The following is a 23,560-nucleotide window of genomic DNA, read 5'->3' as shown; positions in this document are numbered from 1 at the left end:
AATACGTTATCATTGCTTTTACAACACCCAAGTCATGTGAAGCTGGAAGAACGGAGCTGCATTAGGCCTCATGTCCACGGGGAAAATCAGATCCGCTGCAGATTCTACATGGAGAATCTGCAGCGGGTCCCTCCTGCCCCGCGGACATGAGCGCTGAAAATAGAAATTTAAAAGCATTTACCTTTCCGTAGCGGGCGGCGAAGGTCAGCTGTTCCTCACGGCCGGATCTTCATTTTCGGCCGGCGGATGAATTCCTGACGCCGGCGGCACGTCGCCGGCACGTCGTCGACGTGCCGCGCGCATGCGCCGGGCACATCCGCCGAGCCGAAGCAAGGGAGATGCGGCCGTGAGGAAGAGCAGAGCTTCGCGGCCCGCTGCGGGTGAGTAAATGCTTTTAATTCCTATTTTAGGTCTCCCGCGGATCCGGACGGCTTCCATAGGCTTCAATAGAAGCCCGCGGGAGCCGTCCCCGCGGGAGACCCGCATGAAAATGGAGCATGGTCCAGATTTTTTCATGCTCCATTTTTTTTAAAATGCCTTTTATTGACGATCCGCGGGTATTTATCTACCCGCGGGTGGTCAATGCATCCCTATGGGGTGCGGATCCGCGCGCGGGAGATCCGCTGCGGATTTTAAATCACATTTTGCCCGTGGACATGAGCCCTTAGGCAGTGAAATCAGAACAAGATTAGAAATGTTTTGCAACGCACGTTACATAGAAATTAAATCGCTAATCTATCATTGTCCAGCTCCAATCATAATCCAGCCATGTGAGGTCATGAGCCGATGACGGACCCCGTAGGATGCTGAATATGTAGTGCTGAATGAAATGGCTTTCCTACATCAATTCAAGTGTGAGGTCTGCCGACAGCAGCGCCCGTGGGCACAATTCGTTGTTTTGCCTGATAAAGTTTAACATCAGATAACCCCTTCATGTCTCCACACGTCTCCACACCTCGCACCACAGTGCTGCTTGGGCTACACCTCTAATAGGTGAGCGACATTTCTGTAACTGCAATATTCAGCATTTGTATCGATTTTCTCGTAAAATTCCAATAAGATTGTATTGTGCATGACAGTATCTCACACGCGCCATCATGCGCAGTACTCCTGTTTGTGTTTACATTTCACAATGTAATTATTTATGGGCTGCGCTTATATACATGCACATGGAGAACCATGGGCTCTCTCACGTAAATATACGGCAAAATAGAACAGATTGGGTTCTTTTTTGCAATCGCGTATTACGCAATACCGAAACGCTAACGTGATCGGAATAGCGTACAGCAATGTCATTGATTGCCTGTGAGTTACCGCATATCACAAGGGTGTACGATGCACGCGTAATACGCGGTAATCAGACTAGTAAGAGGCAGGCCTTAAAGTTATTTAAAATTTAGCTTTGTTTTGATGACCTTTAGGGTGAAGCCCCACGAGACCCCTGTACTACAGATATTCCTTGCAAATAAGGAAGATGGAATACCTCTTCACCACCAACTGGAAGACAACATTCCTGCGAATCAATGTCCGACCTTTTATACGGGTCATTAGAACAATGACTGGGAATTGAAAACGAAGCCAGAGTCCGTACACATTCAAGCTCCTCTGGGAAATATATGCAAATAAGGAAGATGGAACAATACCTCTGCAGCGCCACCTAATGGTTTTCAAATCCCAATCATTGCTCTATAGACCTGAGTAATGGGTCAGGCATTGATTTGAAGGAATGCTGCCATCCAATAAGTGGCGCTACAGAGGTATTGTTCCATCTTCCCTCTTTGCATATATTTCCCAGAGGAGCATGGATGACCTTAGAAGTCTCCTCACCCATCTTCTTGGTGCTCTCCTTAAGGAGTGATGTTACCCCCTCACGACCCACATATATTCCTTAGCATATCCAATCTGCCATCAGTATTTTGTGACAAAAAAAAAAAATCAGAAGTAGAACGCACAGAGAAAATGTATAATGGGGAGATTTGCATTTCTTCTGTATTTTGGGCCGGCTCCTGGTTTTGGCTGATAAAATACTGATGAAACATACACCCGTGTGAAGGAGCCTTAAATGCTGTAGTTTTTGTCATGCAATTCATGTTGAAATGTTGTAGACTTGCTGCTAATTTCACCATCTACTTGTATAGGATAAAAATCTACGCTAAAACTCCGCAGCATAAATTGATGTGCTGCAGATTTAAAATCCAAACCGCAGGTCAATTCCGCTGCAGACTTTGTGCAGATTTTTTTCCTGTACGTGGATGAGGTTTGTTTAAAGAGTACTTGCACTTTCAGAAAACTTGACACGTCAGAGACATGCATGTATATTCCTCCTATACACCTCTATGAGGCAGTCTTCAGGTGCCCTAAGCAGCCTAAAATGAGCTATCACAGCCAAGGGGGCACAGCACTAAGGTTTTCACTGCAGCCTCCCCACCCTAGCGGGAGCCCCACTGATCAGTGCCTTTTGGCAGATCTCTAACATGTCAAAAGATTCCTGAATGTTATATTGTGGAGGTACTCTTAATTTGTGTATATTTATTAAGTGCTAAAATTGGTAAACTTTAGAAAAAATTGTCTTTTCACATTTTCAACTGTAATCTCCCAAATATGTGCAAACATACTGTACAAATTTTTGATAAGATATACATTTCATCTGTTTACTTTATTCTGGACACAAATGTGAAAAACTAATGTTTAACCATTTAGGAGTCGTACAAATGTAACATTAGTTATCAACATTTTGAGGAACACTGTTTTCCTACACCAAGCCAAGATTGCAAAAGCTCATAGGTGTCAGAATGATAGATACCCCTACAAATGATCCTATTTTAAAACCTACACCCTTTAATAGATTCACAGAGGGGTGTCAGGAGTATTTTGACCCCACAGGTTCTTTTCAGGAGTTAATGCAATTTAGAGGAGAAAAAAAATAAAATTTTATATTTTTGCAAATATGTCATGTTAAAGACTTTTCTACAGTGCACATGAAAATGAGGATTTACACCCCAAAATGGATACCCGTTTGTCCCGTGTTAAGAAACATACCCATTGTGGCCCTAATCTTAAATCTGTATGCACAACAGGGCCAAAACCGAAAGGAGCAACCGGTGGCTTTCAGAAGAGACATTTTGTTTGAAAGTGTTTTAGACCCCATTGCCCACTGGTTGAGCCCTTGAGTGGCCAAAGCGATGGAGAACCCTCACAAATGACCCTAATTTGAAAACTAGACGCTTTATTGAATTCATCTAGGGGTGTGCTGTGTATTTTGATCCCACAATTCTGAACAAATCTAAGCAAAGCAGAAGGAAAAAATGATTTTCAATTTTTTGGCAATTTGTGTCATTTTAAAAACGGTTTTAGTTGAACAGCACACATATGAAATTAAGACTTCCACCCCAAAATGGTACCCCAGTTTGTCCTGTGTTCAGAAACATACCCATTGTGGCCCTAATCTTATGTCTGTATGCACAACGGGGCCCAAATTGAAAGGAGCATTAAACAGTTTTTTCTCTTTTTAAAGTATTACATGATCGCCATTATCCATTGGATAACAGCGATCATGTGACCACAAACCGCATACAGCGGTGCCTGGTGACATCACCCTGCTCTTGGCTGCACATACAAGCCGGGTGCAGGGAGATTTTAAATTTCCCTGCTCTCCCAGCCTTCTGCGCGTAATGTAATGACATCTAGAACGCATGTGCAGATTCTGGCGTCGGGTCCTACAAAATCAGAATGCCACGAGACATCGCGGAGGACACGGGTGAGTACTCTCCACTCCCCTCATGGATTGGATCCGTGAAGGGAGCCGAAATTTTAACTTTAACTTTCTATTTACTTTAATGCGATCACTCGTATCCGGTGGATACCGGCGATCGCGTGACCAGAGGTCAAATTTCTTGGGCCCCCATGACAGCTCCAGGTTGTCGCCTATGACAGAATGGAGTTGTCACTTCCACAGGCTGCAGGGCTTTAATCCTCAGAGCGAGCGTCTTTTACAGCCCTGAGGATTAAAGCCCAGCAAACCAGGACGTAAAAAGGCAATGGGGCTGTCACTAAGGGGTTAAAACAAGTCTCATCCACTTGGCTGCTACTGTAAATATTGTGAACTCTCCATCTAGATGCCCTGCAGAACATTGGCCTCGTGTGTTGGTACCCTTAATGAATGTGTGCTCATCTTCTACCTCCCATGGACAATGCAGAGTGACAGGTGGCTCCATGCCCCAGTGTGGATGGCTCTCATGGGCACATTACATACATGGTCTCATCGCACATACACGGTGATTGTAACTGTCCCCTTAAGGAAACATGACACTATATGGGAGAAAACAATGTTATATCCTACTGAAATAAAAATCACATATAATAGTCACATTTTTATGACCACTGGCGACACCCCGCCCCCCTTCCCATCACCTGGCATAGGTATACACATGGCACAAACTGCAAATGGTTTAAACACTGGGGGTCATTTTTACAGACTACTTGGAAAGGGAATTAAAAAAAAAAAAAAAAAAGAAGAAAACTTAACTTTTAATATCCATACAGAATAGAACATCTACTTGTAATACTCATCTTAAGTTACCTATTTGTCTTTCCAGATCTGCTGCTTCATCTGGAGTGGCACGTGGAAGAACACCTGGATCACTAAAGCTTGTCCGCAGTAACGTGCCCATCACAAAGAAGACAAGGATCCCCCCGATTACAGGGATTGCAGGAGTGATCTTCACTGCTAAGTAAGGACAACTGCAAAGAAGAAGAGGACAGTCTAGTGAGATGTTCCCACAGCTGAAGGTCACATACATTACAGCAGAGTACACCCATTCTGCCATTTGTGTTGTGTGCTTCGACTTCTTGTCTCATTTGACGGAGCCATATGTAGCAAGAGGAAAGGGAATATAAAACAGATATTACAATATACACATCTATTACACACTATCAACGCTTGGGCAAGTTGGCTCACAGGATCAACATTTCTGGGGTAAGACTGCTGGAACACGAAAAAGGTCACTCCATCGAAGTTGATATAGTTCAAAACTGGCCTCAGTCAGCTTTATTTACTTTTTAGCCCTTTCCAATCCAACACACTCCACAGCTCTTATTTTGGGTGGGGAAGTGCGTTATGGATTCCTAGGAATTACTCACACATAAAAATGACCCTTTATGAGGATTTAAGTAGCAATTTTTTGAAAATTAAAACGTGCGTTATGAGTGTTTTATATCAGGAAAATCATTTGTAATAGTTAATCCTGGAAATTTGTATAGTAATATAAGCTTTATATAATTAGACTATTCATTTCTAATTTCTCTAACGATATCTGTCTGTCATGCAGGGCTATACAATGTGTATAACATGTTTCTAGAACTATGCAGGACAGAGATCTGACATCAGAGCTCTCTTCTGCATAGTGTTAGAAACATGTGTTGGACCTCGCCCAGCATGGGAGCTATGCAGGGCAGTCTCAATGTCAGATGAGGTCCAACACTGGATTAGAAAGAGTTAACACATTAGAGTGCAGAAGTAAATCCTGTTAGCCTGAGACCTGAATGCCTGCAGGTTTTACTGCCCAGCAACTCAACAGTTCAGACCATCAAGAGGGCGTTTGCTCCCACCAGCCTTGGCACACTGGGAGCAATGCCCGAGAAGCTCACACCAGTCTTAGGTTGGGGACTACACTACATATTTGGTTGCATGGCATCAATTCTCAGAAGTTGATTGACAAAAAAAAAATAAAAAATTGGTGTGACCTTTTTAGAGATGCTTTTGGCTATTAAGATACAAAAATTGCAGGTCGCACGGGATTTGCACTACGGTATAGGATGACCAAATCACAACTTGTGACAAAAAAAAAAAATAAAAGAAAATCTAACACGGTTGCATTTTTTTAATTTTTATAACTGACGCATTGCACAAGCGTTCGGTCGGAATGCATCCAGCGTTACGCTGCAGCGCCCTAGCCTTTGTGAAAGTATAAGTATTCTGTGTTACACTTGTCATTCAAGGGTTAAAATATAGTTTAGTTTGAAGCAGTGTTTCCTGAAGACCATATTTATTCATTGTATCTGCATTCATATATTAAGATAATGAAAACAACAAGTCACACTTCGTCAGTGTGGGACTTAAAGATTTCTCACTTATTACAGGAATAAGGTGTAACTTGGGGTGTTGGTCCATCTTGATTGGACACTATACTTAAAGGGGTTGTCTCGCGAAAGCAAGTGGGGTTAAGCACTTCTGTATGGCTATATTAATGCACTTTGTAATATACATCGTGCATTAAATATTGGCCATACAGAAGTTATACACTTACCCCTCCGATGCTGGCGTCCCCGTCGCCATGGATCCGTCTAATTTCAGCGTCTAATCGCCCGATTAGACGCGCTTGCGCAGAAGGGTCTTCTCCCTTCTGGTCGGTCCGGGCACGAGCGGCGTTCTGGCTCCGCCCCCTTCTACGTGTCATCGCGTAGCTCCGCCCCATCACATGTGCCGATTACAGCCAATCAGGAGGCTGGAATCGGCAATGGACCGCACAGAGCCCACGGTGCACCATGGGAGAAGACCCGCAGTGCATCGTGGGTGAAGATCCCGGCGGCCATCTTGGAGGAAAAGAAGGAAGAAGTTGCAGAGAGGGGATTCGGGTAAGTAAAATTTTTTTTTTAAATTTCAACACATCCCTTGGGTTTGTCCTGCGCTGAACGGGGGGCCTATGCAAAAAAAAAAAAAAAACCTTTCGGCGCGGGACAACCCCTTTAACTTTATTTATAATGCAAAGCAGAACAAGGGAAACACTGGGCTGGGTCTCAAGAAAGTACAGTGGTGACTTCACACCAGTGATGTCTCTTGTTCTTTTTCTGATGATCACCAATTTAAACATGAGAGAACTCGGATCCCGGTAACTTTATTGCAGATTCTAAATTTAAAGGAATAGTCCAACACATTATTGAAGTCTCTAAGGCAATTCATGACGACATTTAGTAAAACAGCTCGAGAGCTGTTCTCGCCGCAAAACCTTTGCCCTTTTTTCAGGTTTTACACCTAACACAATTTATAGAAATACAATTATGCACACTCTACCTTATAGAATATTTCCCCAGATAATTCTAGGTTGTATTTTTTTCTTTAAGCCAAGCATAGCAGTGGCTCCAAAAAGAAAGGAAAAATCTAAAAGGAAGATGGTCCTGCTTCTATAGTCAGGTTTGGCTCCAGAAACTGCATCTGAATCACAAATATATGTAACAAAAGGAAGGTGTCCACATGCACTTCCATAGCAATTGCTTGGTGTGCTTCCTATTGATAAATGCCATAGCATTGATGTTGTGCTCATTAGTACAATAGTATGAACCATAGATGGTGGCAATATAAACCGTAAAGTTTGTGCACAAGCAAATCATACCCCGCCACCCCCGCGCCCTGCTTACATGCCTGACAGTCACTTAGTGTTTAGTACTGCTATAATCAAAGACGTATTAGTGATTTCTCGCTAATCACCTTTCGGCAACCGCTTGTACACGGAACAACTATTGCCCGAATTGGCAGTTTCCAGTAATAAATCAAGCAATAATTGCCCCATATTAAAGGTATCTTTAGTGAATAAGGAACTAACTAGGTTAATTGCTGCCTTTGTTTATTATTAAAGGAGATGTCTCGAGGAAGCAGTGATTTTTTTTTTTTGCCCAGTCCCCCTAATTAAACATATATTACTAATTACCCCTGTAAATTACTTTTCTAGCTGGTTCGTACTTACCGTTCCAGCGTTTCAGTAACTTATAAAAGTTTCCCCAAGATGGCCGCCGGCTCTTTCCCCATCGCTCGCTGCAGCCCGACGTGCGCGCTCCCGAGACGCTGCCAGCTGTGTTTCCATGGCAAGCGGACGCCCCGCAGCCGCCGACCAGACGCCCCGCAGCCGCCGACCAGACGCCCCGCACCGCCAGGCAGCAGGTAACCGGCGCTAGCCCCCGGCTCCCCAGCGCTACGCTCCCGGCTCCCCAGCGCTAGACCCTCAGCCCAGGTGAAGGCCCTGGAGCCCAGTGCTGGGCTCCGGGGCCTTCACCTGTCAGTGAACATCACCCCCGGCCTAGCGGCAGCCCCCCCCCGGCGCAGCGACAGCCCCCCCCGGCGCAGCGACAGCCCCCCCCCGGCGCAGCGACAGCCCCCCCCCGGCCCATCACTTACCTGGACGGCTTCTCCGGCAGCTCGGCAGCTCTGCACCTTCCTCTAACAGAGGAAGGTACAGAATGGCCGCTCCAGCGCGCTCCCGAGCAGTGACAGCTCATCTGCGCATGCGCAGAAGAGCTGTAGCGGGGAGCACACTGAAGCGGCTCGTGCTGAATGGAGAAGACCGGACTGCGCAAGTGCGTCTAAAAAAGCAGGCTGCCGGCGAATTTAGACGGAACCATGGAGACGAGGACGCTAGCAACGGAGCAGGTAAGTGAATAACTTCTGTATGGCTCATATTTAATGCACGATGTACATTACAAAGTGCATTAATATGGCCATACGGAAGTGTATAACCCCACTTTGTTTCGCGAGACCACCCCTTTAACTTTGACACTTCAGAGCTCAGAACGGCCTCCAGACTTCTGTCCAAGCAGACGCTCCACTGCACAAAGTCTTCTTCCTGTGACCATGCCTTTTACAGCCAGAGGAGCTGCACCGCTTGGTGTATGATGAATCCATAGGAACTAGAAGCCTGGACAGACATACAGAGGGGAGCAGTCCGCAGTCTATTCACACGTTTGCAGTAAATGTGTATTTTGTTTTCAATGCATGTGTTTATAGTTTGGGCTAATGTTCTCATTTCTCGATTTCAAAGAAAAGAATAGGATAAAACAAGCTATCAAAGTCGTATGCATATCGATGTGCTACAACCTGAAACTGCAGCTCGTCTTGCAAGGTAAGCTAGGGCTGCAGAGGGTGACTCCACTACTATCGGGGGGAACTGAAATTTTCATTGGAGAAGAGGGAAAGTGTACAGACACGAATTGTGGCTGGAAGCAGCCTGGGCCTAGATAGAGAAGAAGAATTTAAAAATTAATAACAAATCAGTTGACCTCACCTGAGATCACTAGACTTGGCATTGTAAGCACAATTACTGTGTAGAACTGGTACCAGAGTACATTTGATGACTGCACTATATACAGGTATACTAGGACTCAGCTATTGTGTCCAAAGTTGGCCGATAAAATTTAACGCAGAAGTGAATGATGCCTTACTCTCCCCAAGGTAGAAAAAGTGAAATCTATTCATGGTACTTGAAAACCAGCAAAGAGGCTAAAATGGTTTTCAATTATCTCATTCCTATGAACACATGAATACGGAATGCTGAAGGCCATGACAATGTCCCCTCTTGCAAGATGCGATTATACAAAATTTGATTCCTCCTGTTATCTGGTGACTAAATCACTACAAAATAATTCTCAATTAATGAATTGCTTTAAGGATGCCCTACATGATAGCACTACCAAAATATCCTCCACCGCTTCATACAGAACTACCAGAAACTGTTGAAATAACCTTTTCATTCTCACTGTATGGGAGGCATGGAATAGATTACACTGTGAGCCACGTATCCGCTCATATCCTCTTATTTGTCCTTTATACAGAATTCCAATTCTCAAAATTCCCCATATCGGATCTTTTTACAACTGAAATCGCCAGGGGACTGGATCCTTAGACAAATTACTGCATAGAAAAGAAGTGTATTTTGTCCTATGAGGAGGTGCGGCCGAGCTTTCCTGAGATACTAATGCAGGTTTTCTTATTCACTAGTCGAGCATTATATCCAACAACTTCTACCAGAGTTGCAAGACTGATTGGATCAGACAGTAAATTGCCCACATCTCTAGACCAGCGACTGTACGAGGCCTGATCTCCAGGTTGTATAGGTCCATCTGTAATATGCAAGAGTCAGGCGACATTGATCCTGGGATTAGAAAGCGGTCCACAGATACTCCAGAGTGAACCCCCAGAAGGATTCTAAAATTTATGACATCTGCCCATAAGTATTTGCCTTCGGCTCGTTTCTTAGAAATGAGACTGCAAATTAGTTAGATTTATTATATAACCCCTACAGAGGGATATTATATGGGTATACTGTATATACAATCTCAAACTATCACAAATTTCCACTGCCTGTGGACCTTGCCCCTAATCCACAATTACACAACACATCAGACAACTTTTTGTCCCCAAAAATCCATATAGGACATTCATGGATATTTACATTCCAACAAATATCGTTGCTCTGTGGGGACACGTAAACTGATGCACGTCATATCAGCAGGACTGAAGACTATCTTGTACCCTACAGAAACCCCTTTCATACTGTTCTTGGATAAACTGTTTCAAATAGAATGGACTGAAACCACTTTTTAGGGAGAAAATGTTACAATTCTTTTTTGCCTCAAAGAGTTAGGTGCAAACACAAAGATTGCCTTTATTATACTAGGTGGTTTCAGAAGCAAATATTGTAGGAACAACCCCTTTGGGTGTTCTCAATGCTTGACTGGGGAAGTCAAGGGATTTCCGCATCATCCATCACATCTCCAGGACGAGGTCCAACAGCATGGTTCTCCTTTCCCTCTTTTCGCACAAATATACTGTGCTGGACTGCTGGAAAGATAATGGTTATCTCCACCCCCCCGCTTCTTGGGAGGGATGAACACAACACTACAATAAAAGCACGTCTGACTATTTTCTTTACTCTTTTCTTTCTTTAAAATGCTTTATGATTATCTTTGAACCTAGACATTATCAAAGCAACTGCATATAGATGTGCTGTATAATCTCTGATCTACCAATCAAACTCAGCAGCAGATACGGCCACAAACCATCATCGTTTATCACCAATATCATATGGGGAGAAAAACAAAAAACACAACAAAACTTTAAAAAAAAGGAAATGCAGTCTAAATTTGGGTGATTTCGCTTCAACAAACTAAGTGTTTGCATGATCTAGAGGCCCAGATACAAACGAGGACTCATGGTAGAATGCCAAACGGCGTAACTAAGCCTCCATGCCCGCCGGTATCACATCTTGCATCCAAGCTAGAGGCGGTACAACAGGGTACTAGAACTTCCATGCTGGCCTGTATCACATCTTGTATCGAAGCTAGAGGTGGTTACTAAAGCCTCCACACCCATCCGTATGCCATCTTGTATCCAAGCTGAGGTGGTACAACAGGGTACTAAAGCCTTCACGCCCACCTGTATCACATCTTGTATCTAAACTAGAGGAGGTACAAGAATGTACTAGAGCCTCCATGCCCCCTGTATCACATCTTGTATCCAAGCTAGAGGCGATACAACAGGGTACTAGAGCCTCCCTACAAGGGGCCAGTTCTCCATAATAAATGATGCTTTTGCTCTGATATTGTAAAATTACTTACTCATAACAACGTTACAAATCAGAGAAAGTTCCATCCATCTGACAACTTCTAGGATTTCTTTGACAATGAGTGTGTAATACTAGGAGGCGCACATACAATTCACAGCTTCATACAGGTTAGGTAAGCACTTTCCAACCACCTTCTAGCACTGGAATCAGAGGCAATATATATCACCAGTGAGAATAAATAGGTTATCACACACAAAGGATAAGAATTAATATGGTTTAAAGTGAAGAAAAAAAAAGTAGAAACCATACAAGATATCAAGAGACACAAAATGAAAGGAAACAAACAGGATACACAATCAATATATCAGCAGGATATGGAAAGGAATGCAATATTCTACTGTGATATTGATATAGCAATTTGGGGTGTCTGTGCGTCCTATAACGCGAACATGCTGAAATTCAAGCTGGCTGGCATGCTCACATAGTTGTCCATTAGCCCGACCAAGTGTTTGCTTGGCCAAACATCCGGGCGGCTGTGCTCCTTATCAAGGGAAGGAGAACAACTCTTTCTCCCCTCTCCAGCCGGCACTCACCACCAGTGCTGATTGGTGGGGAGCGCCAGTGGGAACCACTGCTGCTCCCCCGCCTCCAAATGGCATCTTCCCTTCCTCCAGCCATACATGAGTGCCTAGTTACAAAGCTCGGCTGCTCCCTCTGTGGAAGAGAAAGAAGAGGAATAAATGTGGCCCTCTGTCGTCTCATACTATCCCCTGCACTGTCACCTCAAGTCCCGAGGTGAATTCAAAATATATACTCGAGTATTAGCCGACCCGAGTATAAGCTGAGTCAATAAATTTTACCACAAAAAACTGGTAAAACTTATTGACTCGAGTATAAGCCTAGCTATAGTCGAGTATCTACTAGTTAAAGAAAAAATGCGATACTCCCCTCCCAGCCGGCATCTGTGTCCCCAGCGCGATGGTCTTCGGCATAGCGGCAAGCAGCTTGAAAATTCTCCCCACTGTCATCTCCCTGCTCGGTTTTGAATTTCCCCGCCGTCAGCGCTGTGTAAGTAAGCGCTGTGATTGGACTGAGCGCCAGCGAATCACAGCTGGAGCTCGATAAACCATTCACAGCTAATCAGTGATGTCATCAATTGAATGATCGAGCGCTGGCTGTGATTGGCTGGCGCTTGATCCAATCACAGAGCTTACCTAAACAGCGCTGGCGGCGGGGGAATTCAAAGCCAACCAGGGAGAGGACAGCAGGAAGAATTCTCATGCAGCTTGCCGCAACGCCGGGGAGACTGATGCCAGCTGGGAGGGGAGTATTGCGGTTTTTTTTACCTCACTCGAGTATAAGCCAAGGGGGGCTTTTTCAGCATAAAAAAAGTGCTGAAAAACTAGGCTTATACTCGAGTATATATGGTATTTATTTTCGTATTTTTCCCCCTCTAAAACCTAGGTGCAGCTTATAAAGCAAAAAGTTTGGTATAGCATATTACACACATACACACTATTACACCCGGTTACATTGCCAAGCATTATTAACCCCTTCCCGCTGCAGGGCGTAAGTTTACATCTTGGCAGCCTGGTACTTCCCGCAACAGGGCGTAAACTTACGTCCTGGAGATATGTGATCCCGCGCTATCCTGCAGCGGGAGCCGGCGTCGCGCTGCAACAGCGGGGGGGGGGGGGGGGGGGAATCGGAGATGCGCCCCCCGCTGTTAACCCCTTCCCTGTGAACTCTTTCCTGGCAGGGAAAGAGTTCACAGAGGGAGCGCGCTCCCTGTGTGTCTGCGGCCGGTCATCGCGATAACATCACGAGAGCCCGGCCTGTCGCAATGGTAACAGGACGCCAGACACTGGCGTCCTGTATTACCAGTGCCTGAGATCGCTGTATAAGCGATAAGGCATGGCAGAGCAGCAGCTCTGCCATGCCTTATGACAGATTTAATATCACCGAGGCAGTTAAGTTCCCGTTAATCAAGTGTATTTCACTGTAGGGAACCACAGAAAAATAGAATAAAATATAACTTTTATTAATTAAGATAAAAAAGCAAAAGAAAAACAATATAGTGCGATATAAGGTGATGAGATAAAACTATGCTCGAATAGTAATAAAGAAGAAGTCTCTTTGATTTTATCAATTATTTTCATAGGCCAAGATAATTCCTTGAGGGGAAAAATCTTTATACCCTCTTGCAATATCCGTAAGGTACTGAGTAGTTAGAATTAGTTGTTATTTTCTATTACTCGTTCTCCCCCCTCTATAAAGTAGAGGATATCAGTATATTCCCCTATCGGAGGTTCTTATGTATTCTCACATAGAGAGAAAGGGAATAGTAACGTATATCTATGATGTTCTAGTCACAGAGGAGATTATTAACCAGAACCCTGTATTCCCGCCATACACAGGGCTACGTATTTCTCTAGATATATAATAGAGTGCTGGAATCTTATCTCGGACTTGAGCACGGTGAGTATATCACCAAGCTCAGAAGTATATCGAAGTCATACGCAGATTGCTTATATATGTCCACAATCGTCAAGGGGTAGATGTACATCCCAAGTACAAGTGTTGTGTTTAACTTAAGGATAGTGGATAAAGTGAGTCATGCAAGGTATGCCCCACACATTGGGGAATAACCTATTGCAGGATTTTCATCAACTACCACAGTGTGAATCGATATAAAATAATTAGAGAACTTCTAAAAAGTCCAAAGACGGATACATAGTGATCTCGGATGAAGATATAGATCAAAAATATTAGTCTGGACTAATGCTGCAGATCAATAGGCTATGAGTATAAATAGCTTCTCTTAGATAGCTGTAAAGGACACTTAGGTTTCTGTGTCCAACAGTATAAGTCCTAGGTGGTTGATTTGGTGCAAGGCCAAGCTATTGATATCAATCACCTAGGTAGTCACTCTTTATATTAAATTGCTGTTAAGGGACACTAAGATTGTTGGTCCCGGTAGTTATGTGCCTAAATGATAGACATCTATACCTGGCTTTTATGCCAGAGCTATCACTTTAGTAAGAAATTCTATCCATCTACGCGTTTCTGCTGTCAGAGAACTTCTGGCAGCGTCATCAGGATGGATTCTATCCTAACAGCACAGTTTTTAAGCCACAAAGAGCAGTGGCTGATAGTTGATCTGAACAGCACAGTGGCTGTTAACAAAATGAGCATAGCACTATGCTCATTTTGTTAACAGCCACTGTGCTGTTCAGATCAACTATCAGCCACTGCTCTTTGTGGCTTAAAAACTGTGCTGTTAGGATAGAATCCATCCTGATGACGCTGCCAGAAGTTCTCTGACAGCAGAAACGCGTAGATGGATAGAATTTCTTACTAAAGTGATAGACATCTATACCTGGCTTTTATGCCAGAGCTATCATTTAGGCACATAACTACCGGGACCAACAATCTTAGTGTCCCTTAACAGCAATTTAATATAAAGAGTGACTACCTAGGTGATTGATATCAATAGCTTGGCCTTGCACCAAATCAACCACCTAGGACTTATACTGTTGGACACAGAAACCTAAGTGTCCTTTACAGCTATCTAAGAGAAGCTATTTATACTCATAGCCTATTGATCTGCAGCATTAGTCCAGACTAATATTTTTGATCTATATCTTCATCCGAGATCACTATGTATCCGTCTTTGGACTTTTTAGAAGTTCTCTAATTATTTTATATCGATTCACACTGTGGTAGTTGATGAAAATCCTGCAATAGGTTATTCCCCAATGTGTGGGGCATACCTTGCATGACTCACTTTATCCACTATCCTTAAGTTAAACACAACACTTGTACTTGGGATGTACATCTACCCCTTGACGATTGTGGACATATATAAGCAATCTGCGTATGACTTCGATATACTTCTGAGCTTGGTGATATACTCACCGTGCTCAAGTCCGAGATAAGATTCCAGCACTCTATTATATATCTAGAGAAATACGTAGCCCTGTGTATGGCGGGAATACAGGGTTCTGGTTAATAATCTCCTCTGTGACTAGAACATCATAGATATACGTTACTATTCCCTTTCTCTCTATGTGAGAATACATAAGAACCTCCGATAGGGGAATATACTGATATCCTCTACTTTATAGAGGGGGGAGAACGAGTAATAGAAAATAACAACTAATTCTAACTACTCAGTACCTTACGGATATTGCAAGAGGGTATAAAGATTTTTCCCCTCAAGGAATTATCTTGGCCTATGAAAATAATTGATAAAATCAAAGAGACTTCTTCTTTATTACTATTCGAGCATAGTTTTATCTCATCACCTTATATCGCACTATATTGTTTTTCTTTTGCTTTTTTATCTTAATTAATAAAAGTTATATTTTATTCTATTTTTCTGTGGTTCCCTACAGTGAAATGCCTTATGACAGCGATCATCAGGGCAGTGGTTAAAGTCCCTCAGAGGGACACAAACAGTGTTAAAAAACAAAAAGATTAAAAAAGGATTTTAAAAAAATTTAAAAAGTAAAAAAAAACATTTTTTATGCTTCTCAGATTAGCATAAAAAAGGTAAAAAAAATATAAAATAAAACCCCACATATTTGGTATTGTCGTGTCCGTAATGACACGTACAATAAGTTGCACATGCTTTTGACTGCACGGAAAAAAACGCTAAAAAACTGAGGCAAAAATGCTAATTTTTAGCATTTTGACTCACTAAAAATGCAATAAAAGTGATCAAAAAAGCCATATGTACCCCAAAATGGTACCAGTAAAAACTACAGCTCATCTCGCAAAAAATAAGCCCTCAGAGCTCCGTACATCGAAAAATACAAAAGTTACAGGACTTTGAATGCAGCGATTTAGAATAGAAAAAAGATTTCCAAAAAAAAGGGTTTTTATTGCAGAAAAGTGGGAAAACCTAAAAAAAAAGTAAGAATTTTGGTATCGTAGCCGTCCGTAGAAAAACTGGATTGTCTCATTTATACTGCATGATTAACGCTGTAAAAAAGAAATAAAAAAATTGATGGCAGAATTGATGCGTTTTCTCTCCCTGCTATCATTAAAAAAAAAAAAATTTTACAATATAGTCTATGTACGCAAAAGTGGCACCGATAAAAACTACAAATCGCCACGCAAAAAACAAGCCCTCATATGGCCGTGGCGACGGAAAAATAAAAAAGTTATGACTTGATAATCGAAGAAAATCCGCCAAAAATTGTTGCGTCCTTAAAATAGGCCATGTCATGAAGCGGTTAAAGCCTGCCATTAAGCTGGCCTGGACACTGAAGCCGAGGATATGGTGAACTTCTGCACTGCTGCCCTTCACCGATCAGCTTGCCAAGTGATTCAGAGGTTACAAGTTTTCCCATACTTGTTCACATGCCTCAAATGAAGCCCTTAATAAAAGCAGTGTTCTGTGGCTAATTTAACCCTCTGAAGACCAGAAATTTCATTTTTTTTTGTTTCACATTTTTTATGCTCCTACATACCAAAAGCCATAAACATCTTACTATTGACGTACAGTAGCTGTACAACGGCATGCTTTTTGGAACAATTTGCATTTTTTATTTCTTGGATTTTTAAATAGGAAAAGTGGGTGTTTGGAACTTAAAGGGGTTGTCCCGCGAAACAAAGTTGGGGTATACACTTCTGTATGGCCATATTAATGCACTTTGTAATGTACATTGTGCATTAATTATGAGCCATACAGAAGTTATTCACTTACCTGCTCCATTGCTGGCGTCCCCGTCTCCATGGTGCCGTCTAATCTTCAGCGTCTAATCGCCCGATTACACGCGCTTGCGCAGTCCGGTCTTCTCCCTTCTGAATGGGGCCGCTCGTGCCAGAAAGTGGCTCCTCGTAGCTCCGCCCCGTCACGTGTGCCGATTCCAGCCAATCAGGAGGCTGGAATCGGCAATGGACCGCACAGAAGACCTGCGGTCCACCGAGGGTGAAGATCCCGGCGGCCATCTTCACAAGGTAAGTAAGAAGTCACCGGAGTGCGGGGATTCGGGTAAGTACTACCCGGTTTTGTTTTTTTTATCCCTGCATCGGGTTTGTCTCGCGCCGAACGGGGGGGCTATTGAAAAAAAAAAAACAAACACGTTTCGGCGCGGGACAACCCCTTTAATATTTTACACCTTTTACTTTTACCCACTAGGGGACTTGTAGAAGCCAAATGTTCACAAGCTCAACATACTGCAATACTTCTCTATTGCAGTATACTCTATTTTCAACCATAGTCTATCAAGCCACACCACAGAGCTTAAAAAGGGTTATCCAGCTTGTTGTGCCAGGCCAAGTAAACCTTGACATCAGTGGGTCTTTAGGCCTTTATATCAGTTTTCCATAAGTCACTAATGACATCTCATTTTTTGGCCTTCTTATTGTTTGCATATCTCACGTCAGCCTGTTCATTGCGCTTTTCTATCTAGTTTGAGAGGGGTCGGCATGGGGTGACAGAGGGAGCAACTGCCTTCTAAAAGCTTAAAGGGGTTGTCCCGAGGCAGCAAGTGGGTCTGTACACTTCTGCATGGCCATAATAATGCACTTTGTAATGTACATTGTGCATTAATTATGAGCCATGCAGAAGTTATAAAAAGTTTTATACTTACCTGTTCCGTTGCTGGCGTCCTCGTCTCCATGGTGCCGACTAATTTTCGCCCTCCGATGGCCAAATTAGCCGCGCTTGCGCAGTCCGGGTCTTCTGCAGTCTTCTATGGGGCTCCGTGTAGCTCCGTGTAGCTCCGCCCCGTCACGTGCCGATTCCAGCCAATCAGGAGGCTGGAATCGGCAATGGACCGCACAGAAGAGCTGCGGTCCACGGAGGAAGAGGCCATCTTCAGCGGTGAGTAGAGAAGTCACCGGAGCGCGGGGATTCAGGTAAGCGCTCCGGTGAGCTTTCTTTACCTCCCTGCATCGGGGTTGTCTCGCGCCGAACGGGGGGGGGGGTTGAAAAAAAAAAAAACCCGTTTCGGCGCGGGACAACCCCTTTAAATTCTACAGTAAGTCCGCCAGCTTCACACGAGTAAGCGCAACTGCATGAAGCACTGCATTTTTGTGCGCATATCCATGTATTCTACTTAAAAGGGGTTGTCCCGCAGCGAAATCAAAAAATTTTTTTTCTACATACCCCCACATTGTGCCCCGTTAAAAACAATCCCTTTGTTATTTAAAAAAAAAAAAACGCTTACCTGCATCCCCGTTCAGCCAGTTTCTTCTTTTAAAGATGGCCGCCGGTCCTTTCCCAAGGATGCACCGCGGTTTTCTCCCATGGTGCACCGCGGGTCTTCTCCCATGGTGCACCGCGGGTCTTCTCCCATGGTGCACCGTGGATTATCTTCTCCTGTCTTGCATTGCACTGCCGATTACAGCCACCGAATTGGCTGATCGGCACCACGTAACGGAGGCGGAGCTACGATGACGATGCGCAGACCAGCTCTCCGGCGCGAGCACGCCGGAGCGGCCCCAGTCAACACTGCAGAAGACCGGACAGCGCAAGCGCGTCTAAAGAAGCCAGAAGATGCAGAAATTAGTCGGAGCCATGGAGACGGGGACGCCAGCACCGGAGGGGGTAAGTGTATAACTTCTGTATGGCTCATATTTAATGCACGATGTATATTACAAAGTGCATTAATATGGCCATACAGAAGTGTATAGACCCACTTGCTTTCACGGGACAACCCCTTTAACTTTCTGCCCACAGGGCATGTTCATTAAGCGCTGCAAACAGACACAGAATAAAATAGCATATTCGTTAGATGCATTTTTTCTAGCGGAATTAAGCAGTGTTTCATGTATCTCCTTGCATATTGTGTGCACATTTGCCCCTCCCCCATTGACTGTCATTATAAAAAACTAATTCTGAAAGCTTTTAATTTTCACACTAGCCACTGAGCCGCATGTTAGATTGACATTTCAGTTCTGTTGTCAGTAGTCCTCTCAAACGAAGGTACCTCTATACACACAAAAAACACAGGATTACACCCAAAATAAAATATCAGCCAATCCCTGTAGGTGTAAAGGCCCATTTAGACAGGACAAGTATCAAGTAAATGATGCCCAACACTTGTCCCCACACATACTAGCTCTCGTGCACCTGCACAGAAGCTTGTATCGCTGGCTCACAGCGGGGTGGCTGCAGGAGATTTCTTTCCTCGTGCTCCCCCGCCCCTCTCCATTGCCTTAACATAGCAGCCGTTCAATACTGAACAGCTACTATTTACACGCAGTGATCTGCTCATCGTCCATTGTTTATGCAGCATAAATAGATCTGTTTGTAGATGGTGTTGCATTAGCCCATCCAGAATCTTCGCTCCTCGCAGTTGTAGAAATTTTCGGTAAATTTAGTTCTGTATCCCATTATAAAAAAAACTAAATATCACTAAATTCCAAATTTTGGGTATGAATCTCTCAGAACATGTGAAGTATGCACTGAAAACCAAATTCCCCTTTACGTTGGTCTCTGAACGTTTACAATATTTGTGAATCAAAATGTCTTCCCCCTCATGAAACCTGTATTCCAATAATTATACTCTCCTGCTCTGAGCCATTAAACAAAATTGTGTCTCCTTCCTTATATTTGACGCTTGCTGGATTGGTAGAATGGCATTGATCAAGATAATCCCTTAAATTCTATATTTAGAAACCTGCCAAATTCTGGTACCCACGCCATACCTTCATAAACTACAAAAAAATCCAAAAACAAAAAGTGTATGGAAAGGCAAACATCCCCATATTGTAGCTACCCTACTATATTTGCCTATACAATAAGGGGGTCTAGGACTTCCACAAGTCTTACACCCGATCACTCTGCTACTATTGATTTAGTCAGTGGAAAAACAAGATTCTCCAAAACATAGGGTTTTTATGGAATAAACATGCCCTAACTCTCTTCCTGATGTGCTCTCATGGATGACTCACTTAGGCTTCCCATCCTACTCCACCTTACTTAACTGTCCAAGCAGGTATAACAGCATGGAAACTTACAATCATTGCTAAATCCCTTGTCCTTTTGGAAGCTTTGAACTGCCTCTTCAAGAGATAGATTATGAAATAGCTTCATTATAAGGTATATGGGAAATCTCCCACCTCATGGCCTTTAGTGATCTTGTCAATAAATTCCACATCCCTCAAAAGACTAACATCTAAAAGGCCCATTTACACGGGATAATGTCGGGCAAACTATGCCAAACATTCATCCCTGTGTGTCCTTACATAGCAACCAGCAGGGGGGGCGGGGAAGCTGCAGGAGATTTCTCTCCTCGCGTTCCCCCGCCCCTCTCCATCGACATAACATAGTGGCTGCTATTTACACTGAGCGATCAGCTCATGGTCCATCGTTTATGCAGCATAAATGATGGATGCTGATCACTCAGTGTAAAATAGCAGGCCGTTCTGTACTGAACAGCCACTATGTTAGGTCAATGGAGCGGGGCGGGGGAGCGCGAGGAGAAAAATCTCCTGCAGCCTCCCTGCTGTGAGCCAGCGATACTAGCTCCCATGCAGGTGCATGGGAGCTAGTATGTACGGGGACAACATTTGTCCCGTCTAAATGGGCCTTAAAGGATAGGGCATCTTATGCGATTCTCCACTCCCAGAACTCCCTTTGGGCTGACCTTCTCTGTTTACAATATCAGCTATCAAAGGGATTTTTGAGAGCATACACACACAGCCTTCTGTAATGCTAGAACAGATAAACCTATTGGTCTAGCCCACTGGAAATCTATCGATCAAAGGAATGGATCATTTACAATGGAGAGTTCTTTTTCATTGCATCTTATTGAGTAACCACTAGGAAAATGTTATCATTTGGCTTTCATTTACCCTACATCCTGTGAGAAATGATGTCTTCTAGACCAAGAAAGCCCGGAACATTTTTGCGACTGCTCCTGTAGCCAAATTAGAACCAGATTTATACTATCCTGTCTCCCCAAAAATAAGACCTACCCTGATTTTTCGGGAAGGCTTGAAATATAAGCCATACCTTGAAAAATAAGCCCTAGCTGTATTACATAAAAAAACAAAAAAAACAGGATTACCTAGCAGGCTCAGTCCAGGTCCCTCTCTCTGCTCTCTGGAGCTCTGACTCGCTTCTTGCAGTCCTCAGCCGTCCACAGAAGGTCACTTTATTAAGGAATTCATAAATCCTGCCTGAATCCTGTAACCAGGAACGGATCTTTTGTGGGTGGCCGAGGACTGCAAGAAGTGTGCCATAGCTCTGGAAGAGCAGTGGGAGGGACCTGGACCGAGCTTGCTATGCAAGTATGAGACATCCCCCGAAAAAGACCTAGCGCCTCTTTTGGTGCAAAAATTAATATAAGACAAGGTCTTATTTTCAGGGGAAGCCCGATATTGTAGTAGAGGTCTTAACAATTAAAGTGATATGGTGTTGTGCACCAGCCCTAAACTAACTCCAGTGTCATCGAGTCTCTCGTCCTACTGCATAATCATATCGCTTTTACTTTTTTAGGAGCATTTACAATATTTTTCTTCTCTTTGCTTATACCATTTGTTACTGCAACTTCTCAAAACATTTTCTTCTTCAAAAGAAAAGCATAGAGAGTCTAGATCACCTGAGGTAATTAACCCCCTCAACTCCTCCTTAGGCCGCCTGCACACGAGCGTTCCGGATTCCACTCGCGGATTTTCACGCGCGTATGGTACCTAAATGTGCTTGCGGATAGGTGCGGATGCGTGAAAAATCACGCGCGGATATACGCGGATGTGTTGCGGAAAAAAACGCGCAGAAAAATCCGGAAGACACCCTTATTGTAAACCCAACCCCTAGAGAACTGCCCATTCCCTGGAAAACAGCTTAAAAACCAACACCCAGACTCCGTTCTGTCCCTCTTGCTTGTGTGAGCACTGTTAAATTATTCTGGCAACATGCTTTCACCCGGTGAGCAGATGTCTTTGTGGGCATGGTTGATCATGTAACTTTTTTCGGACGTACTGCGGTAACGGAGGAGGAAGAGCCCCCCAGGAAAAAAAGGAGGTACTGGGTGCACCCTGGCTGGTGTCTGCTGGCTGCTCTCTGGTAGATGAGGGGACTGAAAGGACAGATCTGCAGTTGAAATGTGCCTGTGAAGCTCTGTGCTGTGTGTTGGGACGCCTCCTACCATGCCTACTTCCTGTAGTCATAGCAACCAGTGACTCCATCCGCAGCTGCACTGCGGATGTACTGCGTGAAAAAACGCACCCATTCACTTGTATTGGAGGCTTCACGCGCATGATCCGACCAAAATTAGAACAGGTCGCAGATTTTTTCACGCGCGTGAAAAAACGCGATACACATCCGTCCGTCTGGGGACAACTGCGGATCCTCATAGGAGTATATTGGCTGCGGTCTGGGGCGGATTATGTGCCTAAAATCACGCGCTTGAAATTCTGCTCGTGTGCAGGCACCCTTAGGGCTCCCACACACTTGCGTTTTTTGTTAACGCGATTGACAATGGGTCTTTCTAATGTAAACTGCGTTTTTGGTGCGTTGTGTTTTTAACATTAGAAAGTCCCATTGACAATCGCATTAACAAAAAACACAAAAACAAGTGCGTGGGACCCCTTGGTCAGACCTCATCTGGAATACTGTGTCCAGTTCTGGGCACCCCACTTTAAAAAAAAAAAAAAAAAAAAAGACAAACTGAACAAGTTCAGAGAAGAGTTACCAGGATGGTGAGAGGTCTGCAAATCATGTCCTATGAAGAATGGCTAAAGGATCTGGGAATGTTTAGCTTGCAAGAAAGAAGGCTGAGAGGAGACTTAATAGCTGTCTACAAATATCTGAAGGGCTGTCACAGTGCAGAGGGATCAGCCCTATTCTCATTTGCACAAGGAAAGACCTGAAGCAATGGGATGAAACTGGAAGGGAGAAGACACAGATTAGTGTGGGTGATTTATGAGTGAAACAAGTTATCACGGGAGGTGGCGAGTTCCCCTTCAATGGAAGTCTTCAGAGGCTGGACAGACATCTGTCTGGGATGATTTAGTGATCCTGCATTGAGCAGGTGTTGGACCCCGATGACCCCAGAGGTCCCTTCCAACTTTACCAGTCTATGATTCTTGTCTAATTGGCTCACCCAGGAGCAGCATCTTAAACAACTTTACAGGAGTACAGGATGACTTAGAGAATCACAATAAATGAATACAAGAATCAAGGGGGCTCCCTGATATCACAAACAGCAGATTTCATTTCCACATTGCAGGGACTATTTAATATGATACTGGGCTGCCCAGTTAGCAAG

General features: G+C 43.8%; 1 protein-coding gene across 3 annotated transcripts in view; it reads right to left on the bottom strand.

Annotated features, from left to right (window-relative positions):
• Positions 1-23,560, bottom strand: part of ZDHHC14 (zinc finger DHHC-type palmitoyltransferase 14) — a 119,882-nt gene that overhangs the window by 77,610 nt on the left and 18,712 nt on the right. For all 3 annotated transcript variants that reach the window (XM_066596088.1, XM_066596086.1, XM_066596087.1), the window contains exon 3: positions 4,580-4,740. In XM_066596088.1, the coding sequence (XP_066452185.1) occupies positions 4,580-4,740 (161 nt within the window). The remainder of the gene's footprint in view (positions 1-4,579; positions 4,741-23,560) is intronic.

This window comes from Eleutherodactylus coqui, chromosome 3 (genome assembly GCF_035609145.1).
Source record: "Eleutherodactylus coqui strain aEleCoq1 chromosome 3, aEleCoq1.hap1, whole genome shotgun sequence".
Taxonomy (NCBI): domain Eukaryota; kingdom Metazoa; phylum Chordata; class Amphibia; order Anura; family Eleutherodactylidae; genus Eleutherodactylus; species Eleutherodactylus coqui.
The sequence above is the reverse complement of the archived record's forward strand: the minus strand, read 5'-3'. Positions and strand labels throughout refer to the sequence as shown.